The following is a 24,235-nucleotide window of genomic DNA, read 5'->3' on the forward strand; positions in this document are numbered from 1 at the left end:
GCATAAATATGTAATTGGGTCTAATATAGCCATTTTAACTATTTTTACTTTATTTCGTTGCAAAAAGAAAAAAATCGCAAAAATACATATATAAATTTTAGTTTATGTATCTCTCATAAACTTCAAAAAATACAAAAATTGTACTTTATTTTGGTACTTTATATAAATTCGAAAATTACAAAAATATATAGTTCTATTAATGTTTGCAGTCATTATAATTTTGAAAAATACAAAAATATTACTTCATATTTTATCTTTATATATAAAAAACGAAAATTACAAAAATAGTTTTATTAATATTTTGTAGCTATTTTAAATCTTGACAAAATATTTAAAAAAAAGAAGATATAGTGTTGTTTAAATATTAGTCTTATTTTTGGTAGTTGTTTTGCTTACATAGGGCTAGTTAAGCAACGTTTCCTATTTTCTCGGGTCCGGGCAAAAGAATAATATTCGGGTTCAAACTACCCGGTTTTAGGCCTAATTTCGGACCTATCCCATAATAAACCGAGCCCACGACACATGGGGAACCCCACCACGCGTGGGGGACACAAGCCTCGAACCCCACCACGCGTGGGGCTCATTTTTCTGGGCAAAACTACACAAATACATGGTTGGGAAATGTTGGGAAGGGACAGATTTGAAAAACCTGAGGCACTGTTCATCCTTCTTCTTAAAAAGAAGAAGAAAGCCAAAACGAAACCAGTGACTCCCCCGGTCGAAACCCCTACTCCATCGTCGACCACGTCCAAACACCAAGCAAAACTAGTCGCGACGCCCAGCTCCCTCCACCGGCGCCTTCCCCATCGCCTACAACCACCGGCAGTCCTCCATCATTGCCCGTCGACCACTGCCCCAAACACCACCCTAACACCACCACCAAACAGACTTCTCCACCTCCAGCCATAACCAGTCGCACCCCCCAACGTTTGAAGCACCAGCAACCTTTTGTCGACACCCTCTCACCGTGAACCACCATTGTTACCCAAACCAGTAGCTGCGTCGTCACTGTCCCTATCCCCCAGCCCGGCAAACAACGCACAGCTGCTCCTTCCTCGCATCCAAACGACCCCTTTTTTCTGCTTCACCCTCCTCGCGTCGACACCGTCCAAACGCCCGTTAGCAGCCCCCCCTCGCGTCGACCTTACTGTTGTCGACGTTGTTTCATCTTTCGCGAGCAGCTGTGGTTTGCTGCGATCCTGTTTGGCCGAGTTTTCTGTTTTCCGTCGAGGTCGACTTTGGTTCGTCGAGTTCCGGTACGTCGAGGTTGTCCCGAGGTTTCGTCGTTGTTCCTCGTGCAGTGAGGTTCGGCTTGAGTCCCGTCGGGGTCGTGTTTGTCGCCCTGAGTTTGCCGAGGTTCAAAGGTTAGTAGACCTCAAGTATTAGATAAGAAAATGTTACGTTAAATGTTCGAAGATGCAATATAGAAATTGGTATGATAATTTTCTGCTTATGTTTTCATCGTATGCATTTTTGCTCATTTTGCGTCATGTGATTCTTGTTTATTCGATGTCATTCAATTAAGTTGGACTAGTTGTTTTAGGACACAAGTTTGACGTTAATTTGTTTGTCCTTTCCTTCGCTTAGTTCATTCAGACAAAATTATTATTAGTACATGCTCTTACTACTCCCGAAACACTCATTCACTAGACTCATTTTATTAAATTTTGACAAGTTATGAGATTTTAGTTGTAAAGAAGCCGGAGGGTTTAGTATTGTTAAAGGCGTAAAAATGGCATCCCTTTAAAAATATAAAAAAATAAAAAATAAAAAATAATAAAAAATAAAATGAGACGAGCCTCGCCAAATAAAAGGGACAAATTGCAGGGCCCTCACAAAATATATGTATTAAATACTTAGATTCCGGGATGGGCCGTTTAACAAATTTCACGGCCCTGCCCCAAAATAATAATGCGTTAGTTGCTTTAGGCGCGTCTTAATAATTTATTTTTCCTAATTCGGGTGCACATTTATGTGACCCAAATCCAAATCTCAACGGGATCGAAATACGTCTCTAATCACGGGCACATTGATTGTGGCGTGGCCCGAGATGCATTTCCATGACGTTGCAAATTCATTTTTAAATAATAAATGGGACGAGCCTCGACAAACAAAAAATGCAAATTGCGGGGCCCTCAGTAAATACTTGTTTTAAATTTACTTACAATCCAGGAGGGCCGCTTAGCGAATTTCGTGGCCTCCCCAAAATAATAACGCGATAGTCTCTTTAGGCGCGTGTTTAATAATTTACTTTCTTAAGCTTGGGTGTGCATTTCATGCGACCCAAATCCAAATCCTAAAACATTGAATAAAAATATGTTCCGGATCGCGGGTGCATTTCATGTGACGCAATCCAAAGACATGTTTTAAACGATGTTCACATTACTTTTAAAAATATAGTAAAAGCGGTAAAAAGTTAAAATTGGCACATCGGTTCATAATTGTATTTAAAATCAGATAATCAAGCCGAATATAACAGTTGAGCGACCGTGCTAGAACCACGGAACTCGGGAATTCCTAACACCTTCTCCCGGGTTAACAGAATTCCTTATCCGAATTTCTGGTACGCAGACTATAATATGGAGTCATTCTTTTCCTCGATTCGGGATTAAAATTGGTGACTTGGGACACCCTAAATCTCCCAAGTGGAGACTCTGAAATAAATAAACAAATCCCGTTTCGATTGTCCTTTAATTGGAAAAAACTCCCTTGCCCCCTCGCGGGGCGGAAAAAGGAGGTGTGACAGCTCTGGCGACTCTGCTGGGGAGTATATAACCCAGAACCACTGGTTCAGGGTTAAGAATTCGAGCTTAGAATAATTGTTATTATTTGGCTTTATTTATTATTTGATTTTATTATATATTTGGGCTCAATGTGCTAAGTGATGCTTTTACCGCTTTAATATTATTTGAACTGTATATAAATTGTGCCGAAACCTTTCTCTTCTTACCTCCGGGGATGTGCTTACTGGTTGAGACTCCCTATTCTGTTAGTGTCATACCCTAAATAAAAGAGGCTCGGAAAGTTTCTAAGCCGGCTGGCCTTTTGGTTCCCGGAAAGGAGCTCCTTCCTCAGCTCGAGTTGTCCGCTCGGGTACACTGTCTAGAACACCGACCCAGGTTTTTGAACCTAGTATAACAAAGCCACATGCCGGATCCCTAGTAGGAACGTTTATTTGCATCATGTGCATTTGACTTAGGGGACTCAACATAGGGGTTGGGTCCGTCTAGGACAAGCAACCTGAAAATAATAGACAATCTTTCGGCATCCTATGTGCTACATGTTGTATTTAGTCAAGGGCGTATGGGTCATTTGGTCATTTCCAGCATGGTGTTATTTTAATCAAAGCATGGGGAACATTTGTGGAATCCAAGAAGCCTTGGAATTCCCTATGTCCCCCACGCTTGCTTTTGGGAAAGCACATGGGGAACATTTGTGGAATCCAAGAAGCCTTGGAATTCCCCTATGTCCCCCACGCTTCATTTTTGAAAAGCACATGGGGAACATTGGCGGAATCCATGAAGTCTTGAAATTCCCTATGTCCCCCATGCCACATTTTTGAAAATATAATAAATATAAAAAAATAAAATATATATGTATATATATAGAAAGAAACATTGGAAATTCAAAAAACAAAAAGATTGTGTATGTTTTCATCATCCACAAATTAGAAAATAATGGAAAAGAGGAGAAAATAACAGTGTAGAGATGTAGCTACTTATTGTTAGAAAAAAGAAACCAATACCCGAGTAGTATAGAAACTCTGCCGAAATTTTGAGAAAATGAGAAAAAATGTCTTATTAGTAGCAAAGGAAAAATAGAAGAAAAAATCATCATTGTTCTGTCTTGTTTTTTCCAAAAAATATTGAAAAGAAAATAGTTTGTTTTGCCATTAAATGAAAATGAAAAAGAGTCTGGTTTTTAAAATGTTTTTTTATTTTAGTTGGCTCGTCTATGAAAATGCCAAAAATAAAAAAATAAAAAAATAAATATAAAAAGAATCGGGCGTTGAACGTGATTTTATTATTTGTTCCAAAATAAATATATACATAATCAAAAAAAATTCAAAAGAAAATTCAAAGTTCAAAAAATATTTTTTTTAAGCATTTCTTTTATTAAAGGTAAAATTCCAAAAAAAACATTTTCTTTTTTCTTCAGAATAAGAAAAACAAATGAAAAAACGAAAAAAATTATTATCTTCCTTTTGAAATTCTCAAAGTTCGAGTCAAAAGAAAAGGAATTCTTAGAAGTCGTTCTTTCAAAAAAAATAATAAAATATATATATATATATAGTTTATATATATATATATATATATATATATATATATATAGTTTATTTACTCCCTTCTAAGTTGCCCGAACTACGCGGGTTTGATTCTCACCGGATGTGAGATACGTAGGCAACCCTCATCGGGTCCAACCCCACCTTTTGCTAAAATAGCCAAAAATCAAAATTTTAATCTTGTCATAAATAAGTCGGGTGATGTCCAACCCACCTTTTTGCTAAATAGCCAAAAACAAATAAAAAGAAAAACATGTCAAAATTTTAATTTTGCCATAAAGAAGTCGGGTGACGCTGTTTTATCAAGACATAGCCGAATGTTCCCGAAAGGGACACCGGAAGGCTGACTTTGCATAAACAGCCATCTTTGGGTCATTTTTTAAAGATTTGGTCCAGTTGACCCACACAACCTTAAAAATCTTCGTCCCCGAGATGTTGAAAGGTCGTGTCTGCAGTATTGAGTTTTCTAATTTGAAAAACGATAAAAGAGTCGTGAATAGGTCAGGTGATGCTGTTTTGTCATAAACAGCCGAATGTTCCCGAAAGGGACGCCGGAAGGCTGACTTTGCATAAACAGCCACCTTTTGGGTCATGTTTAGGATTTTTTGTCCAATTGACCCACACAGCCTTAAAAATTTTCATCCCCAAGGCGCTGAAGGGCCGTGTTTGCAACACCAAGTTTTTATTATAATTTGAAAAGAAAAAAAACACAGAGTCGGCGGTCAGGTGAATACCGTTTGAATTTTGTCATAATAAGCCGAGCCAGCTTCGGCCGCGTCATAAACCGTTTTTGCCGAAATAGCCTTAGAGTATCTTTCAGTTGTCGAAAGGCTATTTTCGTAAAAGAACGGACAAGTTTGTAAAGTGTCATAAATAATCCTCCCCGGCCTCAAAATTCATGTGAAATTTGGAAGGGGCTACATTTGCAAAAATAACCGTTTGGTTGCATTTGTCGAACAGAGAAAGGGAGCTAGCCTTTTGTTTTTTGAGTTTGTAAAGCTTTTGATTAGAATATGTGGGTTGTTTGATTTTCGAGTTTGTAGGTCATCTTCAAACCTTTGAAACCCAGTTTGTTCTAATATGAAAAAATGTTTAGTATTGTTTATCTTTTAGTGGCCCGAACTACGCAAGGTCTGATTCATGCGGGGTCATGATACGTAGGCAATCTCCATAAGATTCGACCAAACAAAAACGAAAAAAAGAGAATGAAAAAAAGAAGAAGGAAAAAACGAAACGAAAAAAAAATGAAAAAAGAGAAAAAAAAGAAAAAAGGAAAAACAAAGGTAAAAAAATAATAAATAAATAAATATATATATATATATATATATATATATATATATATATGTTGATAATAATAAGGACCGACTGAGTCCATTCTAACATATTTGGTGTTGAATTGTGAAGAAAGTTGAGGTGGTCGGTTTGTGCCTCAAAGAAAAATGACAACTAACGTCGAAGCTGTTACAAGTGCTCCAGAGACTCAGAGTCGGAGGGTTCCTCGTCATGAGTCACAATTTGCGACACAACAAGAGCAGTACCACTCTCCTGAGTACCACTCGTACTCGTTTGATCTTGCTGCAAAAACTGAGAAGCCTGCCCGAAAGATGGTACAGGAAGAGATGACCCAAAGATTGAAAAGCTTAGAACAATGGTTGGAAAACATACAAGGGCTAGCAGGCCAAAAGAGTGTTGCCTTCAAAGATCTATGTATGTTCCCCGATGTCCACTTGCCGCCTAGTTTCAAGACCCCCAAATTTGAAAAGTACGATGGACATGGAGATCCCATAGCCCACCTGAAAAGGTATTGCAATCAACTGAGAGGGGCAGGAAGAAATGAAAAATTGTTGATGGCTTATTTTGTGGAAAGCCTTACGGGAGTAGCCTCCGAATGGTTTATGGATCAAGACACGTCTCGCTGGTATGTCTGGGATGACATGGCACAGGCCTTTGTCAGACAGTTCCAATACAACATCGACATTCCCCCAGACCGCATGTCCCTTTCAAACCTGAAGAAGAAACCAAGTGAAAGTTTCAGGGAATATGCCATAAAATGGAGAGAGCAAGCAGCTCGAGTTAAGCCACCCATGGATGACCACGAGCTAATTACTGTCTTCCTTCAAGCGCAAGAGCCAGATTACTTTCAAAACATGGTGTCCGCAGTTGGCAAAACCTTCTCGGAAGCAATCAAAATTGGAGAAATGGTAGAGAATGGTCTTAAGACAGGCAAAATTATAAGTCAAGCTGTTCTTAAAGCCGCAACTCAGGCTATCCGGGTTGAGTCAGATAATCTTAGCGACACAAATGAGGAGATTGAAGAAATCATGATGACATCAGGGTCTAGAAGAGGTCCCAGGAGAACATCTCGAAGGTATGAGCAGCCTCCTCAGGTTTTCTATGGCTCCCCTGAGCAGTATTATCCACCTCAGGACGCTCAATACTCTGTCGCTCCACCTCAGTATGTTGTCCAGCCACCAAAACACCCCAGGAGGCGAGCACGAGCATCACAAAATCTCCAGAAGTCTCCACAAAATTTTCAGATGCCCTATAACCCACATCCAAGCCAGTGGTATAAAGGGGAGCAAAGGTTGAAAGATAATTTTACACCAATAGGAGAGTCCTATGAAAGCTTATTTGAGAAGTTAAAGAATCATGACATGATTGCACCTATTCCTCCAAATCGTGTGGACCCACGTGCAAGAAGCTTTGACCCTTCTAAAAGGTGTGAATACCATTCCAATGCCCAGGGGCACAATGTTGAAAGCTGTCGGGATTTGAAAAGAGAAATAGAAAGAATGATCCAAGAAGGGCGGATTGTGATCAATAACAGTGACATGGAGCACTCGAACCCTATCGAGAACTTGTTGACGGAGGGTGATGATGTTGAAGCGGGTAATGGTCTTGGCAGTATTGATGCAAAGCTCAGTGGCTAAGATGCCAGGTTTTGATAAAGTGGGAGGACGTTTCGTTTCCTTGGTCCACAAGAGAGAAGCTTGTGGTGGCTTATTTTGTTGTCATTTCTGTTGTTCGGATTTAGGGTTATAAGTCGGACATTGTCTTGTCCAGTTTGTTTTAGGATTTTATTCTAGATTGTTTTGTTTGTTTTGTTATTTCACCGGCAATCTAATGCAAATTCCGGTCTTCTATTATTTCCGGTCTTCTTTTGTTTAGTCTTCTTATCATTTTTTATTCAACGCCGATTCTAGTGACATGACATGCGCACACAGTTTGGGCCTAAGCTTAAAAGTTAATCATAAAACCCTCGGAAGGTGATCAAAGCATTTAAAGGAAATAAGAACGGTTTGAGATTATTTGAAGCCCGAGTCATGTGGAACTGGGGCAAGTAAAACATAAAGAAAACCGTTAAATGCAAGATTCGCCAAATTGGCATGAGGGTCGTTCATGAGAGTGAGAGTGTCGCCCAGCAGTGCTTTAGAAATGACAAATGAAAAAGCAAGTGTTTAACATAATTGTCAAGTCCAGCACCATCGGAAGAGACTATAAATCTATGTTCAATTGTGTTGTTTGCACTTGGCATGTTTTGAAGACTGGAATGACGAAGGCATTTTGTTCTGCTACCTAAACACTTTATCCTTCGTTACCCCTTTTGAGCCTTATTTATTTTCTTTCATACCCCTCGTTCGGAATCAGTAGCAACGACTAGAAAACGCAAGCATGGCAGGTAAAGAAAAAAAAATGAAAAAAAGAAAAGAGAAAAGAAGAGAAAAATGATAACAAAGAAAGAGAGTCAAATGAAAAAAGAGGAAGTGGGAACTACGTTTGACCTGATTCCTCAAAGAGGATACGTAGGCGCTTCACGGCTCGGTCATAGTTTTGAAAAATGAAAAAAAAAACAATTAAGATATCCCCAAGCAAGAAACTGGGGCAGAGGTTGCGGTCGTTGTAAATAAATCTAATTCCGAAGGTTGTTAATAATAACCCAAAACTAATGCATTTTTTTTGAGCGTTTAATACCCTTTTTTTTCTAGCCCTATCCAAAAACCCACATTACGGTCCAAAGAAAGACCTTCTGATCAGTTTTTAAAAAATGTCAAGTCAGACAAATGAAGAGTCTTACCGGCGAACATAACATTCTGTTCCACAGCAGAAAGGACTCTAATCTCCAACAGAAAGAGTCATACCAGCAACACTCCAAATCCCCAGCTGGAGAGAGATATAAAACGAGAGAGTCTTATTGGTGAAAACCTTCACAGGCACCATAAGGCGATGAAAGCTGAGAGAAGAACCCAAAAATGAGAGAGACTTGATAGTGAAAACCCTTCGGGCACTACAAGTCGAATAAGATTGAGAATCAGAGGGGGAATCGCCAATTGAAGATCTTAAAAGATGATTGACGGCAGAGGATAGGCCACATACGCATGTCATGGCCATTAGAGTCGGTATCTGCGTTTGATAGATTTTTATTTATAGTTTCTTTTGTAAAAGAGTCATTCGTTTCCTTTGTCTTTTATTTTGTTTCTTTTATCTTTCTCCTTTCATAGAAAAATTCCCCAATAGAGTCTGTCGGGCCAGAACAAGTATGAAATGACTTCAAATATGCCATCAGCTTTTCAAGATGAGATCTGACTAGTACATCCAAATGGTATAGTCAGCAAGGAACAAGCGCGAGGCCAGTGTCAATAAAGATATCCCCAGCAAAAGGGAATTGACAAAAGGATTGACGAGCGTCAAGAGGGATATCCTTGCCAAAACCAAGGTTATAAACCTCAAAGACAAGGCCCGTGAACAAAGCAAGGAGAGCAGTGAGCATGATTCGGCGAAATCCATACTAGACTAAAAGGTCGGGGAAATGCCAGTTTCCAAGCTATGCCACAAAAGAAGAGGGATATCCCCAGCAGGAAGGGATTATCCCCAGCACATAATATCATCCCCAACAAGTCGTGGAGCACAGCGCAATGAAGGAGAAAGGGAAAGCAATCCCAATAGGAGTATCACAGCCAACCACCATGTTTTAAACTAACAAATTTTGTTTGATTTGAAACAGGTAAAGGAAATGGCATTGATGCAGAAACGCATGCCACAAGGGATATTATCAAACTGGGGCAGAAAATTTTCCTTCCATTTAGAAAATTTTCTGGAAGTCAGGTACCCCCAGCTGATAACATTTTACCCCCCAACAGGTAAGTAAATCAAGGGAGGTAGTCTTTGAAGGAAGAAGCTATGCAAAAACAAAACAAAAAAGGAATAAAATAAAAAGAAAAACAAAAAGAATAAAAAGATAAAAAAAACAAAAGAAAAAGAAAAGGAAAGTCATCCCCGTCTAAATAATCCCCAACAGTTTCGAGGGAAGACAACACAGGTAAAAAAAAGGAGAAAGCGAAGGTTTCATTAATAGGAGACGCACTTCCTAGTTTGAAATCGTTAGAGTTCTACCCATAGGAGATGCATTTCCTCCTAAGTTCGTTTTAGTTGCACCCATAGGAGATGCATTTCCTCCTAAGTTTTAGTTTTACCCATAGGAGATGCATTTCCTCCTAAGTTTTAGTTTTACTCATAGGAGATGCATTTCCTCCTAAGATTGTTTTAGTTTCGCCTCATAGGAGATGCATTTCCTCCTAAGTTTACTTTCACCCATAGGAGATGCATTTCCTCCTAAGTTTATTTTACCCATAGGAGATGCATTTCCTCCTAGGTTTAGTTTTTACCCATAGGAGATGCATTTCCTCCTAAGTTTAGTTTCACCCATAGGGGATGCATTTCCTCCTAAGTTTAGTTTTTACCCATAGGAGATGCATTTCCTCCTAAGTTTACTTTCACCCATAGGAGATGCCTTTCCCCCTAAGTTTATTTTACCCATAGGAGACGCATTTCCTCCTAAGTTTAAGTTTTATTTCACCCGTAGGAGATGCATTTCCTCCTAAGTGGTTGTTAAAGATAAAAAAAAAAGAAAAAAAAAAAGAAAAATCTTAGTCTGACGAATCTTTCTCCTAAGATACCAAAAAAGCAATACCTAGTCTGATGAACCTTCTCCTAGGATCAAAATCTTAGTCTGATGAATTTTTCTCCTAAGATAGAGACCTAGTCTGACGAACCTTCTCCTAGGATCAAAATCTTAGTCTGACGAATCTTTCTCCTAAGATAACAAAAAGAAAAGACCTAGTCTGATGAACCTTCTCCTAGGATCAAAATCTTAGTCTGATGAATCTTTCTCCTAAGATAACAAAAAGAAAAGACCTAGTCTGATGAACCTTCTCCTAGGATCAAAATCTTAGTCTGACGAATTTTTCTCCTAAGATAGAGACCTAGTCTGACGAACCTTCTCCTAGGATCAAAATCTTAGTCTGATGAATCTTTCTCCTAAGATAACCAAAAAACAAAAAAAGAAAAGACCTAGTCTGATGAACCTTCTCCTAGGATCAAAATCTTAGTCTGACAAATTTTTCTCCTAAGATAGAGACCTAGTCTGACGAACCTTCTCCTAGGATCAAAATCTTAGTCTGACGAATCTTTCTCCTAAGAAAACAAAAAGAAAAGACCTAGTCTGATGAACCTTCTCCTAGGATCAAAATCTTAGTCTGATGAATCTTTCTCCTAAGATAACAAAAAGAAAAGACCTAGTCTGATGAACCTTCTCCTAGGATCAAAATCTTAGTCTGACGAATTTTTCTCCTAAGATAGAGACCTAGTCTGACGAACCTTCTCCTAGGATCAAAATCTTAGTCTGATGAATCTTTCTCCTAAGATAACCAAAAAAAAAACAAGACCTAGTCTGATGAACCTTCTCCTAGGATCAAAATCTTAGTCTGACGAATTTTTTCCTAAGATAGAGACCTAGTCTGACGAACCTTCTCCTAGGATCAAAATCTTAGTCCGATGAATCTTTCTCCTAAGATGCTAAAAAAACATTTTGAAAAAGAGTCATTTTCCTAAATCCAGGCGCCCACCTGTATAACGAAAGGAATACATTTAGTTTTTACTTTCAAGTGTTGAAATTGGGAGCCCGCCCATAATAACAGAGGCATACATTCAGTTTTTACTATCAAGTGTTGAAATTGGGAGCCCGCCCATAATAACAGAGGCATACATTCAGTTTTTACTTTCAAGTGTTGAAATTGGGAGCCCGCCCATAATAACAGAGGCATACATTCAGTTTTTACTATCAAGTGTTGAAATCGGGAGCCCGCCCATAATAACAGAGGCATACATTTCAGTCTTTACTTTTCAGGTGTTGAAATTGGGAGCCCGCCCATAATAACAGAGGAATACATTCAGTCTTTACTTTCAAGTGTTGAAATTGGGAGCCCGCCCATAGAACAGAGGAATACATTCCAGTCTTTAAATTTCTTGCCAGGCGCCCACCTGTATAACGAGAGGAATACATTTCAGTCTTTTTCATTACAAGTGTTGAAGTTGGGAGCCCGCCCATAGAACAGAGGAATACATTTCAGTCCTTACATTTCAAGCATTGAAGTTAGGCGCCCACCTGTATAACAAGGGAATACATCCTAATCTAGTGTTTAGTTCACTCTCAGCACTGCATCAGTAGTATCAGTGGGCTACGATTTTGCTAACGACTCACAAACCTTCCCAGTGCAAACTGGGTTAGGAAATTTTGTTTGTTTTGTTTGTTTTGATTGTCAGGGACCCGCCTGTAGAACGGAGTTTGTGGTATGTCAAAGATCGAAGAAGTCAGGAGTCCGCCTGTCAAAGATCAAGCAGTGACCCACTGGAAAGCAGAAGGATTACAACAGAAATCCCCAGCATTCAATCCAAGTTAGAAGCTCGCCTCAAGAACGCGAATCAATAGTCTGGGATGATCAACAGAAGTTGGTCACAAAAACAAAAAAAAGACAAGAAAAAAAAAAGAAGAAAAAAAAGAAAGAAAAAAGCCCAAAATACGGAAGTGGAGAACAGATGTGATCTTCTCAGGAACTAGCGCCTACAACTAGCAAGTATCAAGGTTCAAATCCAAAGTCTGTATGAAGCACCATTCAAGACTCAAGATCAAGTTTCAGAAGACTTAGAGATAGGAATCCTTGTAACTAGTAGCTGATAGGCTTAGTTAGTCTTTTTCAGTTTTCATTTTTGTTGTAATGACAGGACCGCGGACCGGAACCTCAACGGAACGGCACCTCGATCGGCTCTTCACCTCGGTACACTTCACTATCTCTCTCATACCCGAACTACACGTGGCCTGATTCCTGTATAACCAGGGATATGTAGGCAGCTCAGATACCAGGGCTCGGTCACATTCCCTCCCTTTCCTTAGTGTAGTCCCTCCAAGTAATGGTCGGGTCAAAAACATGTCTAGTCGTTCTTTGTCGGAAAACTCTTCGTGTTTCCAGTCAAAGAGGGGCAGCTGTAAGCACGTGATTTTTGACCCTCCCCGAGGATTTTCACATTTTTTAGCATAAATATGTAATTGGGTCTAATATAGCCATTTTAACTATTTGTACTTTATTTCGTTGCAAAAAGAAAAAAATCGCAAAAATACATATATAAATTTTAGTTTATGTATCTCTCATAAACTTGAAAAAATACAAAAATTGTACTTTATTTTGGTACTTTATATAAATTCGAAAATTACAAAAATATATAGTTCTATTAATGTTTGCAGTCATTATAATTTTGAAAAATACAAAAATATTACTTCATATTTTATCTTTATATATAAGAAACGAAAATTACAAAAATAGTTTTATTAATATTTTGTAGCTATTTTAAATCTTGACAAAATATTTAAAAAAAAGAAGATATAGTGTTGTTTAAATATTAGTCTTATTTTTGGTAGTTGTTTTGCTTACATAGGGCTAGTTAAGCAACGTTTCCTATTTTCTCGGGTCCGGGCAAAAGAATAATATTCGGGTTCAAACTACCCGGTTTTAGGCCTAATTTCGGACCTAGCCCATAATAAACCGAGTCCACGACACATGGGGAACCCCACAACGCGTGGGGGACACAAGCCTCGAACCCCACCACGCGTGGGGCTCATTTTTCTGGGTAAAACTACACAAATACACGGTTGGGAAATGTTGGGAAGGGACAGATTTGAAAAACCTGAGGCACTGTTCATCCTTCTTCTTAAAAAGAAGAAGAAAGCCAAAACGAAACCAGTGACTCCCCCGGTCGAAACCCCTACTCCATCGTCGACCACGTCCAAACACCAAGCAAAACCAGTCGCGACGCCCAGCTCCCTCCACCGGCGCCTTCCCCATCGCCTACAACCACCAGCAGTCCTCCATCATTGCCCGTCGACCACTGCCCCAAACACCACCCTAACACCACCACCAAACAGACTTCTCCACCTCCAGCCATAACCAGTCGCACCCCCCAACGTTTGAAGCACCAGCAACCTTTCGTCGACACCCTCTCACCGTGAACCACCATTGTTACCCAAACCAGTAGCTGCGTCGTCACTGTCCCTATCCCCCAGCCTGGCAAACAACGCACAGCTGCTCCTTCCTCGCATCCAAACGACCCTTTTTTTCTGCTTCACCCTCCTCGCGTTACATTTTTGTTTGGATAATAGAAGTAGCCTACATGCTTAGTGTATCAATGCAGGTTAATGCATGCTAGTCATGTATGTGTGCTGTTAGGTGAAAAAACATTCCCAGTGTAATAAGTTGTACCTTTAGACTTAGTCTGAGGGTGTAATATATTCTCTAATGTAAGCCAAATAGGAAAACTATCCACTTTAGTTAAAATTCTTTCTCCTTTTGCCAGATTGTCCCATATAAATTGATAAACTCATTTCACAGAACAAAGAATCAGTCCTAGGCCTCAATCTCATGAAGGCCGAGCCCAAATCGAAACAAATCAGTTAGGCCCATATCGAAAAAGGGGGCCTAAGTCTGGCCATCTCGCATGAGCTAGGTTTGGGCCCATAATTTTCGGCTAGTTATCCATAATCGCAGTCACATTTTATTATTCTGTAAAAGCATTTTAAATCCTGTTATAAGTAAACTCGCAATCATGTAATTAATTAGGACTGTCTACCGTTTTCAATTGATAGAGACGAACACGACAAGAAACGTAGTTGCTATAGGATATCCTTTTAAAATAAGAACGAGATGAGCCTCGATGAAAATAAACAAAACACGCAGATGCGGGGCCCTTGTTAAATGTAAATCATTGAAGCATTTAGTTTCCCGGACGGGTTGTTTAGCAAATCTCACAACCTTCCTAAAATGACAACACGTTAGTCTCTTTAGGATACGCTTTAATAAACTTTACCTTCTTAAACTCGGGTGCACATTTATGTGACCCAAATCCAAATCTCGACGGATTCGAAATGCCTCTCTAATCACGGGTACATTGACTGTGACGTGGTTCGAGATGCATGTCCATGACGTTGCAAATTCATTAGAAATAAAGAACGAGGTGAGCCTCGCCAAATAAAAATACAAATTGCGGGGCCCTCAATAAATATTGCTTTAAAAATTGTTTAGGCTTCGGGATGGACCGTTTAGTAAAATTCCACGGTCCTACCCAAAATAAATACGCTAGTCGCTTTAGGCGCGCCTTTAATAATTTAATTTCCTTAAACTCGGGTGCACATTGATGTGACCCAAATCCAAATCTCAACGGAGTCAAAGTGTGTCGACGACCACGGGTACATTGATTGTAACGCGGTTCGAGATACATTTTCACAACGTTGCAATTCTTGATAAAAACAGTAAATGATAAAAGCGGTTAAAAGTTAAATTTTGCACATAAGTTCACACTTGTATAAAATCAGATAATCAAGCCGAATATAACAGTTGAGCGACCGTGCTAGAACCACGGAACTCGGGAATGCCTAACACCTTCTCCCGGGTTAACAGAATTCCTTATCCGGATTTCTGGTACGCAGACTGTAATATGGAGTCATTCTTTTCCTCGATTCGGGATTAAAATTGGTGACTTGGGACACCCTAAATCTCCCAAGTGGCGACTCTGAAATAAATAAACAAATCCCGTTTCGATTGTCCTTTAATTGGAAAAAACTCCCTTGTACCCTCTCGGGTACGGAAAAAGGAGGTGTGACAGCTCTGGCGACTTATTTAAAAAAATATTAGTTAAAAATATTTAGAATAATCTAGTAGCGTAAATAGGCCCATGGAAAAGGTTCAAAGTGCAATATTTTTTTATTGTTTTGAAAATACACTTCATAATTTTACTTTAAATAAAATACAATATCAAAATATCAACATAAGTGATATAACCCTTCTTGAACAATCAACAGATTAAAGCAACTTCCTAACAAATTTATACTTTCATTCAACATCACTGCAAGTTTGTATTGTACATATTTACAAGACAAAGTGTAAATTCATCATATTAAAAGACTTGAGTTATTAGCACATACTAAAACAGCAAAACAAGTTACCAAATTTAAGTTACAAGATTTTGGTCTTAAAATCCAACGAGCCTCCAAATAACATAATTAAATATGACATATATATCATGTACATGTCCCAAAACTATGCAAAACCAAGGTGCATATGTACTTCATAATGGTCGTCTTCTTATTTCATCTTGTACATTACTTACGATAGAAAATAACTATCGCTAAGCATAAAGCTTAGTGGTGTATAAACTTTGGGCTTGAAGTCATTAAATTCTCCAATTCCCCTTTTCTGTCATAGTTAGCTCAATTTAACATAATTTAAAATAAGTTAACAAATATATCAAACATATCAAATATCAAACTTTAAAGTGTTTCCAAATATTAATAACAATATTCAAGAGTCGAGAAAGCGTATACTATCAATCCAAGAGAGTTTACCAAATATTCATTTTTCGCCCAATATGTACGTCATGCCATCACACTAAGCATAATCAAATATCAAGATGGACCGAAGACCCAAATCAAGTAGGGTCAAAACCCAATAGTCAAGAGAATCAAGAACCATATTAAAAATGGCTTCCTAGTTCGTACTTAACACGGAGAAGTTCCATAATTTAAGACAAACTACAAATCCAAAGTCAAGATGAAAAAAGATCCAAATCAAGAGGCATGCCAAGAGGAGTGACAAAGTCACGGCCACAAGAAGGACATAGTCCCAACAAGAATGCAAAATGATCAAACAATCCGTGCAAATGGGCAATTTAGCAAATATCTGACAATAATTGATATAACACGAATATAACAATATAAATTGAAAACAAAAAAAATAAATATTAGATTATTTCAAAATATTCCAGCAAGCAAAAAGAGTACAAAGTTTATACACAAACCTTGGTGTTTTACCACAACACAGTTCAATCACAACCTGGGGATGTTTGAATCGTCTACGCCGTAAACAAACCAAATCCGTCCACTTCCTCAGACACTTTCCCTTTGATTTTTCAAGGGTTTATATACCTTAAATACATAATCAAATATCTAAATAAGTTCAGTGATTTAACATGTCAAACTAAACATGATATTGGTGAAAATTACCCAAAAATGTTTGAAACAGAAATTCTGGATAGTATCATTATTTCATGTTGTGGCTCAGTTTTGAACATTTAAACGGATAAACTAGACTGTATAGTCTTCATAAAAGGTGTAGATATATGTCTTAGAGTTTTGTAACATCTTACATCACCCCCATATCTACTTTGTATAGAACGTTATGCTAAAATTACTAACAGTAGTGCATGGAGTATTTCCAAAACTGAAAATCTGGGCAGCCCCTGCCCTGTACTTTCTGATCCCTTTTCGGGTAAATAACAGCAAAACTAGATTTTGGTTCCTTCATAAAAGTTTTAGATATATGAAATACCTTTCCATAAAGTCCTGGATCACTTAAATTGAATATTTGTACAAAAAGATAAGTAGAAAACACTAATAGCTATCTAGTGTAAAAACGAGTTTAGAAACTTACCACAAAAGAGAGGAGCAACTTAATCTTCACCAAAAAATGAATTTTGCTGGTTGATTTGCTAGAAATTTATGGTGGTTTCATGAAGTTTTCAAAGGCTAAGAAGGAGATAGGGTAGGTGGTTTTGTTTTTTTGTCTTGCAAGAATGAAACAAGAGAGAAGGATATGGAAAGGCAAGTCTTCCAAAGTTATATCTAAACTTTGGATAAGTATCAAAAATGTGGCTTCCCAAATTACTAAAATATTTAGATAAATACAAAAGGTTAGCAGCCCAAAAACTTAATTATATAATGTATTTAATAACAATTCATCAAAAGAATATTAAGTATTACACATAGCAACATCGTGGAGCTTCTTTGTCAATATTAACACAACCTAAAGTAAAAAAAATTCATATATTATCAATTTCACGTTTAGGAAGTTATAAAAATGTTCAATCAAGAATGGAAATATTAGATTTTGAGATGTTACAACTCTCTCCCCCTTAAATAAATTTCATCTCGAAATTTACCTTGTACTAGTCCCGAAATAAATGTGGATATTGAACTCGCATATCCTCTTCTCGCTCCCAGGTAGCTTCCTCGCCTGAATGATTTTTCCAAAGAACCTTCACTAAGGGGATTCTCTTATTTCTAAGCTCTTTTATCTCATGTGCTAAGATTTGGATTGTGTTTTCTTCATATGTCAAATCAGGATTAACCTCAATAGACTCAAAAGGAAGAACATGAGATGGATCTGAGCGGTATCTTCGAGACATAGAAACATAAAAAACGTTGTGGATCTTGCCTAATTTAGGTGGCAAAGCTAGCTTATATGCAACTGGACCAATTCTCTCAAGTATTTCATAAATTCCAATGAATCGAGGACTAAGTTTATCTTTTTGGCCAAATCTCATAATCTTCTTCCATGGAGATACTTTTAAAAATACCTTATCGCCCATCTAATGCTCAATTTCACGCCTTTTAAGATCAGCATATGACTTTTGTCTATCTGAAGAAATTTTCAAATGATCCTTGATGATTTTCATCTTATTTTCAAATTGTTGCACAATCTCAGGACCCACCAATTTTCTTTCACCAACCTCGCTCCAACAAAGAGGCGTTATACATTTTCTCCTATATAAAGCTTCATAAGGAGGCATGCCTATACTTGATTGGTAGCTATTATTGTAAGCAAATTCTATCAGGGCTAAGTGTTTGTCCCAACTACCCTCAAACTCAATAATGCAGGCTCGAAGCATATCCTCCAAGATTTGTATTACCCTCTTAGACTGGCCGTCTATTTGTGGATGGAAAGCGGTACTAAAATTCAATCTGGAACCCAAAGCTTCTTGCAAGCTAGACCAAAATCTGGATGCAAACCTTGGATCTCTGTCAGACACAATAGAAACAGAGATTCCATGTAGCCTCACAATCTCATTAATGTATAATTCTGTCAAACGTTCCAGTGAGTAGTCCATTCTGATTGCCAAGAAATGAGCACTCTTAGTTAGTCTATCTATAATGACCCAAAGTGCATCCTAATTTCTTTGAGTGCGTGGAAGTCCAGAAACAAAGTCCATCGTTATCCTTTCTCATTTCCATTAAGGTATTGACAAGGGTTGTAGTAACCCAGCTGGGACTTGATGTTCAGCTTTTATTTGTTGACATACCAAGCATTTAGAAATAAATTCTGCAATGTCTTTCTTCATACCACTCTACCAGTAATGCTTCTTAATGGTCCGATACATTTTAGTACCTCCAGGATGCATTGCATAAGGTGAACTATGTGCTTCAATTAAGATTTGCTTCCTCAATTCATCATCATTAGGAACACACAACCTATCTTTATAAAATAAGGTACCATCTTTCTTTAATGAAAAATCCGATTCTCTTCCATTATGGACTTCTTCAACCCATTTCACAAGCTTGTCATCTAACTTCTGCGCTTTTTGGACCTGCTCAAGTAAGACTGGCTTGACTTGCAAATTAGCAATGATAGCACTATTAGAATTAAATGAAAGGCAAACATTCATGGCTATTAATTCAAGAAGCAAAGGCAAAAGACTTAGAGTTAAACTTGCAAGGGAATTGCAACTCAATGCATATGCAACCACATTGGCTTTACCATGATGATAATCAATCGTGCAATCATAATATTTGATGAGTTCAAGCCATCTACGTTGTCTCAAGTTTAACTCTTTTTGTGTACCCAAGTACTTCAAACTCTTGTGATCAGTAAATATGTGACACTTCTCTCCGTACAAGTAATGCCTCCAAATTTTTAGGGCAAAAACAATGGCAGTAAGTTCAAGATCGTGAGTAGGATAATTCAACTCATGCGATTTCAACTTTCGAGAGGCATAAGTAATTACTTTCCCTTCTTGCATCAAAACACAACCCAAGCCATGGTGAGATACATCACTGTATACCACATAATATTTCCCTTCAGTTGGCAAAGAATGTATTAGAGCTTATGTTAACAAGGATTTGAGATTTTCAAAGCTCTTTTGACACTTGTCATCCCATACAAACTTAGTATCTTTCCCCAAAAGTTTGGTCAAAAGAGAAGCTATAATAGAGAAGCCCTTCACAAACCTCCTATAGTATCCTGCTAAACCTAAGATACTTTTTATCTCAGTTGGAGTTTTAGGTAGTTTCAAATCAACAATAGCTTGAATCTTACTAGGATCAACCTTCACACCTTCAGCTGATACAATATGCCCCAAAAAAGTCACTTCACTCAGCTAAAATTCACATTTGGAAAGCTTCGCGTAGAGTTGCCTCTCTTTCAGAATTTGCATGACAATTCGGATATGCTTATCATGATCTTCTCTATCCTTGGAATAGACTAAAATGTCATCAATAAACACCACCACAAATTGATCAATATAAGGGTTGAATATACGGTTCATTAGATCCATAAATGTAGCAGGAGCATTTGTCAAACCAAATGGCATTACCAAAAGTTCATAATGTCCATACTGGTCTTAAAAGCAGTTTTAGGAACATCTTGCTCCATCATGCGCAATTGGTAATATATAGAACTCAAGTCAGTTTTTGAGATAAGTTGGCACCCTTCAATTGGTCAAACAAGTCATCGATTCTAGGTAGTGGGTATTTACTCTTGAATGTTACCTTGTTCAGCTGTCGGTAATCAATGCAAAGCCTAAGAGTGCCATCTTTTTTTTTCACAAATAAAATAGGAGCTCCCCAAGGCGAAATACTAGGACGGATAAAACCTTTCTCAAGAAGTTCTTGCAATTGAGCCTTCAACTCTTTTAATTCATCTGGAGCCATTCTATAAGGAGCGATAGAAATAGGAGTAGATCCAGGGAGAAGATCTATAGGAAATTCAATCTCCCTTTCTGGAGGAAACCCAGGAAGATCATCATGAAATACATGAGGAAAGTTGCACACGGTTGGTATGTCTTAAGACTTGGATTCCCAAATCGTATATCGACTATATGGGCAAGATAAGCATCACAACCTTGCCAAATCCTCTTCCTTGCCAAGACCGCAGAAATAATATTAGATGTCAATGATCTTTCTCCTTGAACTACTATGTGTGAATATGCAGGAGTTCTAAAAGTCACTTGCTTCAACCTACAATCAACCAATGCATGGTTCCTATGGAGCCAATCCATACCAATAATAACATCATAATCTTGGAAGGGCATTTCAAGTAAGTTGGCAGGGAAGACCAGATTTTGAATCATGAATGGATAATCTCGGTAAATCCTATTAACAACAGCCTGATGAACTAATGGACTAGTAACCAGCACATCAAAGTCAAGTCTAACAGATTTAACATTATCAGTAAATGCAAGTGATGAGCAAACATAAGAGTGCGAAGATCCATGATCAAATAATGTAACAATAGATATGCCAAATAAGTGAAATTTACCAACAACCACGTCCGGGCCATCCTGGTGGTCATTCTTCCGTCTCATAGCATAAACTCGTGTAGTAGCTCTCGACCCACTAGCCTGATTAGCTCCACTCGAACCCGCTGCTTGCATATTTTGAGGTTTAGCACCGCTATTAGCTTGAGAATGAGTAGTGACAGGCTTTTGAACTGAGCCTTCTGTATGTGTATAAGAAAGAGGATTAAGATTAGGACAATCCTTCACTTTATGATCCATACTTCCACAATTAAAACAAGCACCAGAAGCTCGTCTGTATGCACCATAATGATTCTTCCCGCACTGTGCACAAGTAGGTGTATGAGTTTTGCCTTGTCCATAAATTGGAGTACTGGTAGTAGAAAAATTCGACTTATTCTGCTTATGATGTGATGATTTATGTGTACTTTCAGTCTTGGAATAGTCAAACTTTCCCTTTTTGGATGGACCGCCATAATCTAAATTACCTTTCCTAAACATGTTTTCTCTCCTACTAGCTTCTTCCTTGTCAATTCTTTCCCAAGTAAGTACAGCTAAAATTAGCTTGGAAAAATCCTCAAGTTGTAAGATTGCCACAGATTTTCGAATGTAACCATTCAAACCTTCTTCAAATCTTCTGCACTTGTCTCTTTCACCATCAATAATACCTCCAGCATAGCGAGAAAGCCTGAGAAAGTTTTGTTGATACTCTGCAATAGACATACTCCCTTGTCTTAAATTCAAAAATTCTTTCTTTTTAGCATCACAATAGACAAGGGGGACATATTTTGCATGAAATGATTTCACAAAGTCATCCCAAGTCAGCACTGGAGGTTTTGTTTTTGCATTTGGCACACTTACCCACCAATCATAAGCAACTTTTCGTAAAAGAGAGATAACATACTTAAATTTGGCAACATTAGTACACTCTGGTTGTTCAAAGACCCTCTTCATGCGCTCGAGCCATTGTTCAGCTACCGTAGGATCAGTAGTGCCTTCAAATTCAACTCCACCCATTTTCCTCATCTTCTCAAAAATAATTTCACTAGTTTCTGACATTGTCCCAGCCAAGTGACGAAAGAACTCAACCATCTCTGAAATGGAAGAGTCATAGATGGAGTATTATGACTCATTGCTCTTGGATTACTGCCCACCTCATTTTCACTAACACGAGTATGATTTAGGTCAGGAAAGGGTTCCTCATCACCTCTCTAAAGGTGAGGTGGAGCACTATAATGGGCTTGACTTTCGTCAACGGATTCACTAGCTCTATTCGAAGAGGAGGCCATATTAAAATTCCTTTAAAAGATAAGATCACACTGCATTAGGGACATGTACATGATGTATATGCACAAGTAATACAATAAATTATATTACACAAACATGCAAAAATATATAATCTCCGATGTATTTTCAAGAAAGGGAATAACAACAATTATTAGGTACGATCACAACAACAAAAAAATCCTAAAATCACAAACCTAGGCTCTGATACCAAAACTTGTAGCAACCCCTTTAGGAAGGTACCACTTAGGAAACAAATCTAATGAACTACTTATAAAATATTAAAAAAGATATTAGTTAAAACTATTCAGAATAACTTAGTAGCATAAATAGGGTCATGCGAAAAGGTTCAAAGTGCAATTTTTTTTTTTGAAAATACATTTCATAATTTAATTTTAAATGAAATACAATGTCAAAATATCAACATACGTGATATAACCCTTCTTGAACAATCAACAAATTAAAGCAACTTCCTAACAAATTTATACTTTCATTCAACATCACTGCAAGTTTGTATTGTACATATTTACAAGACAAAGTGTAAATTCAGCATATTACAAGACTTGAGTTATTAGCACACACTAAAACAGCAAAACAAGTTACCAAATTAAAGTTACAAGATTTTGGTCTTAAAATCCAACAAGCCTCCAAATAATATACATAAATATGACATATATATATATCATATACATGTCCCAAAACTATGCAAAACCAAGGTGCATATGCAAATGTGATCTCCATAAGTGCTCCCAAAAGACTACTTCATAATGGCCGTCTTCATATTTCATCCTGTACATTACTTACGATAGAAAATAACTATCGTTAAGCATAAAGCTTAGTGGCGTATAAACTTTGGGCTTGGAGTCATTAAATTCTCTAATTCCCCTTTTCTGTCATAATTAGCTCAATTTAACATAATATAAAATAAGTTAACAAATATATCAAACATATCAAATATCAAACTTTAAAGTGTTTCCAAATATTAATAACAATATTCAAGAGTCGAGAAAGCGTATACTATTAATCCAAGAGAGTTTACCAAATATCCATTTTTTGCCCAATATGTATGTCATGCCATCACACTAAGCATAATCAAATATCAAGATGGACCAAATCCCCAAATCAAGTAGGGTCAAAACCCAATAGTCAAGAGAATTAAGAATCATATTAAAAATGGCTTCCTAGTTCGTACTTAACACGGACAAGTTCCATAATTTAAGACAAACTACAAATTCAAAGTCAAGATGGAAAAAGATCCAAATCAAGAGGCATGCCAAGAGGAGTGACAAGTTCATGGCCACAAGAAGGACACAATCTCAACAAGAATGCAAAATGATCAAACAATCCGTACAAATGGGCGATTTAGCAAATATCTGACAATACTTGATATAATACGAATATAACAATATAAATTGAAAACAAGAAAAATAAATATTAGGTTATTTCAAAATATTCCAGCAAGCAAAAAGAGTACAAAGTTTATACACAAACCTTGGTGTTTTACCAGAACAAAGTTCAATCACAACCTGGGGATGTTCGAATCGTCTACGCCGTAAACAAACCAAATCCGTCCACTTCCTCAAACACTTTCCCTTTGATTTTTCAAGGGTTTATATACCTTAAATACATAATCAAATATCTAAATAAGTTCAGTGATTTAACATGTCAAACTAAACATGATATTGGTGAAAATTACCCAAGAATGTTTGAAACGGAAATTCTGGACAGTATCACTATTTCGTGTTGTGGCTCGGTTTTGAACATCTAAACAGATAAATTAGACTATATAGACTTCGTAAAAGTTGTAGATCTATGTCTTAGAGTTTCGTAACATCTTGAATCACTCCCATATCTACTTTGCACAGAAAGTTATGCTAAAATTACTAACAGTAGTGCATGGAGTATTTCCAAAATTGAAAATCTGGGCAACACCTGCCCTATATTTTCTGATCCCTTTTCGGGTAAATAACAGCAAAACTAGATTTTGGTTCCTTCATAAGA

The 24,235-nt window shown here is 37.6% G+C and overlaps 2 protein-coding genes across 2 annotated transcripts; both read right to left on the reverse strand.

The window, feature by feature from the left end:
• Window positions 1-17,409: 17,409 nt before the first annotated feature.
• LOC138882848 (uncharacterized) lies at window positions 17,410-18,028 on the reverse strand. The gene is made up of 2 exons (XM_070163485.1): window positions 17,696-18,028; window positions 17,410-17,463 (listed from the first exon to the last, which is right to left on the reverse strand). Exons 1-2 carry the CDS (start codon window positions 18,026-18,028, stop codon window positions 17,410-17,412), a joined length of 387 nt encoding a protein of 128 aa, XP_070019586.1.
• Window positions 18,029-18,784: 756 nt separating this feature from the next.
• Window positions 18,785-22,042, reverse strand: LOC104240691 (uncharacterized). Its single transcript, XM_009795568.1, has 5 exons — window positions 20,557-22,042; window positions 20,205-20,434; window positions 19,825-20,050; window positions 19,696-19,776; window positions 18,785-19,512 (listed from the first exon to the last, which is right to left on the reverse strand). Exons 1-5 carry the CDS (start codon window positions 22,040-22,042, stop codon window positions 18,785-18,787), a joined length of 2,751 nt encoding a protein of 916 aa, XP_009793870.1.
• Between the last annotated feature and the right edge of the window lie 2,193 nt (window positions 22,043-24,235).

The sequence above is a fragment of the Nicotiana sylvestris genome, chromosome 2, assembly GCF_000393655.2.
Source record: "Nicotiana sylvestris chromosome 2, ASM39365v2, whole genome shotgun sequence".
Classification (NCBI taxonomy): Eukaryota; Viridiplantae; Streptophyta; class Magnoliopsida; order Solanales; family Solanaceae; genus Nicotiana; species Nicotiana sylvestris.

Excerpts from the sequence above, each read along its gene's own strand:
- LOC104240691 (XM_009795568.1), bottom strand. The coding sequence starts at position 22,042 with ATGGTTGAGTTCTTTCGTCACTTGGCTGGGACAATGTCAGAAACTAGT. Across the intron at positions 20,435-20,556 it reads AAGGAAGAGGATTTGGCAAG|AAAGGGAGATTGAATTTCCT; the intron begins GTTGTGATGCTT and ends GGTTTCCTCCAG. Across the intron at positions 19,777-19,824 it reads CTACGCGAAGCTTTCCAAAT|CTGAAGGTGTGAAGGTTGAT; the intron begins GTGAATTTTAGC and ends ATATTGTATCAG.
- LOC138882848 (XM_070163485.1), bottom strand. The coding sequence starts at position 18,028 with ATGGGCGATAAGGTATTTTTAAAAGTATCTCCATGGAAGAAGATTATG. Across the intron at positions 17,464-17,695 it reads AGAGAATCCCCTTAGTGAAG|GTTGTGTTAATATTGACAAA; the intron begins GTTCTTTGGAAA and ends TTTTTACTTTAG.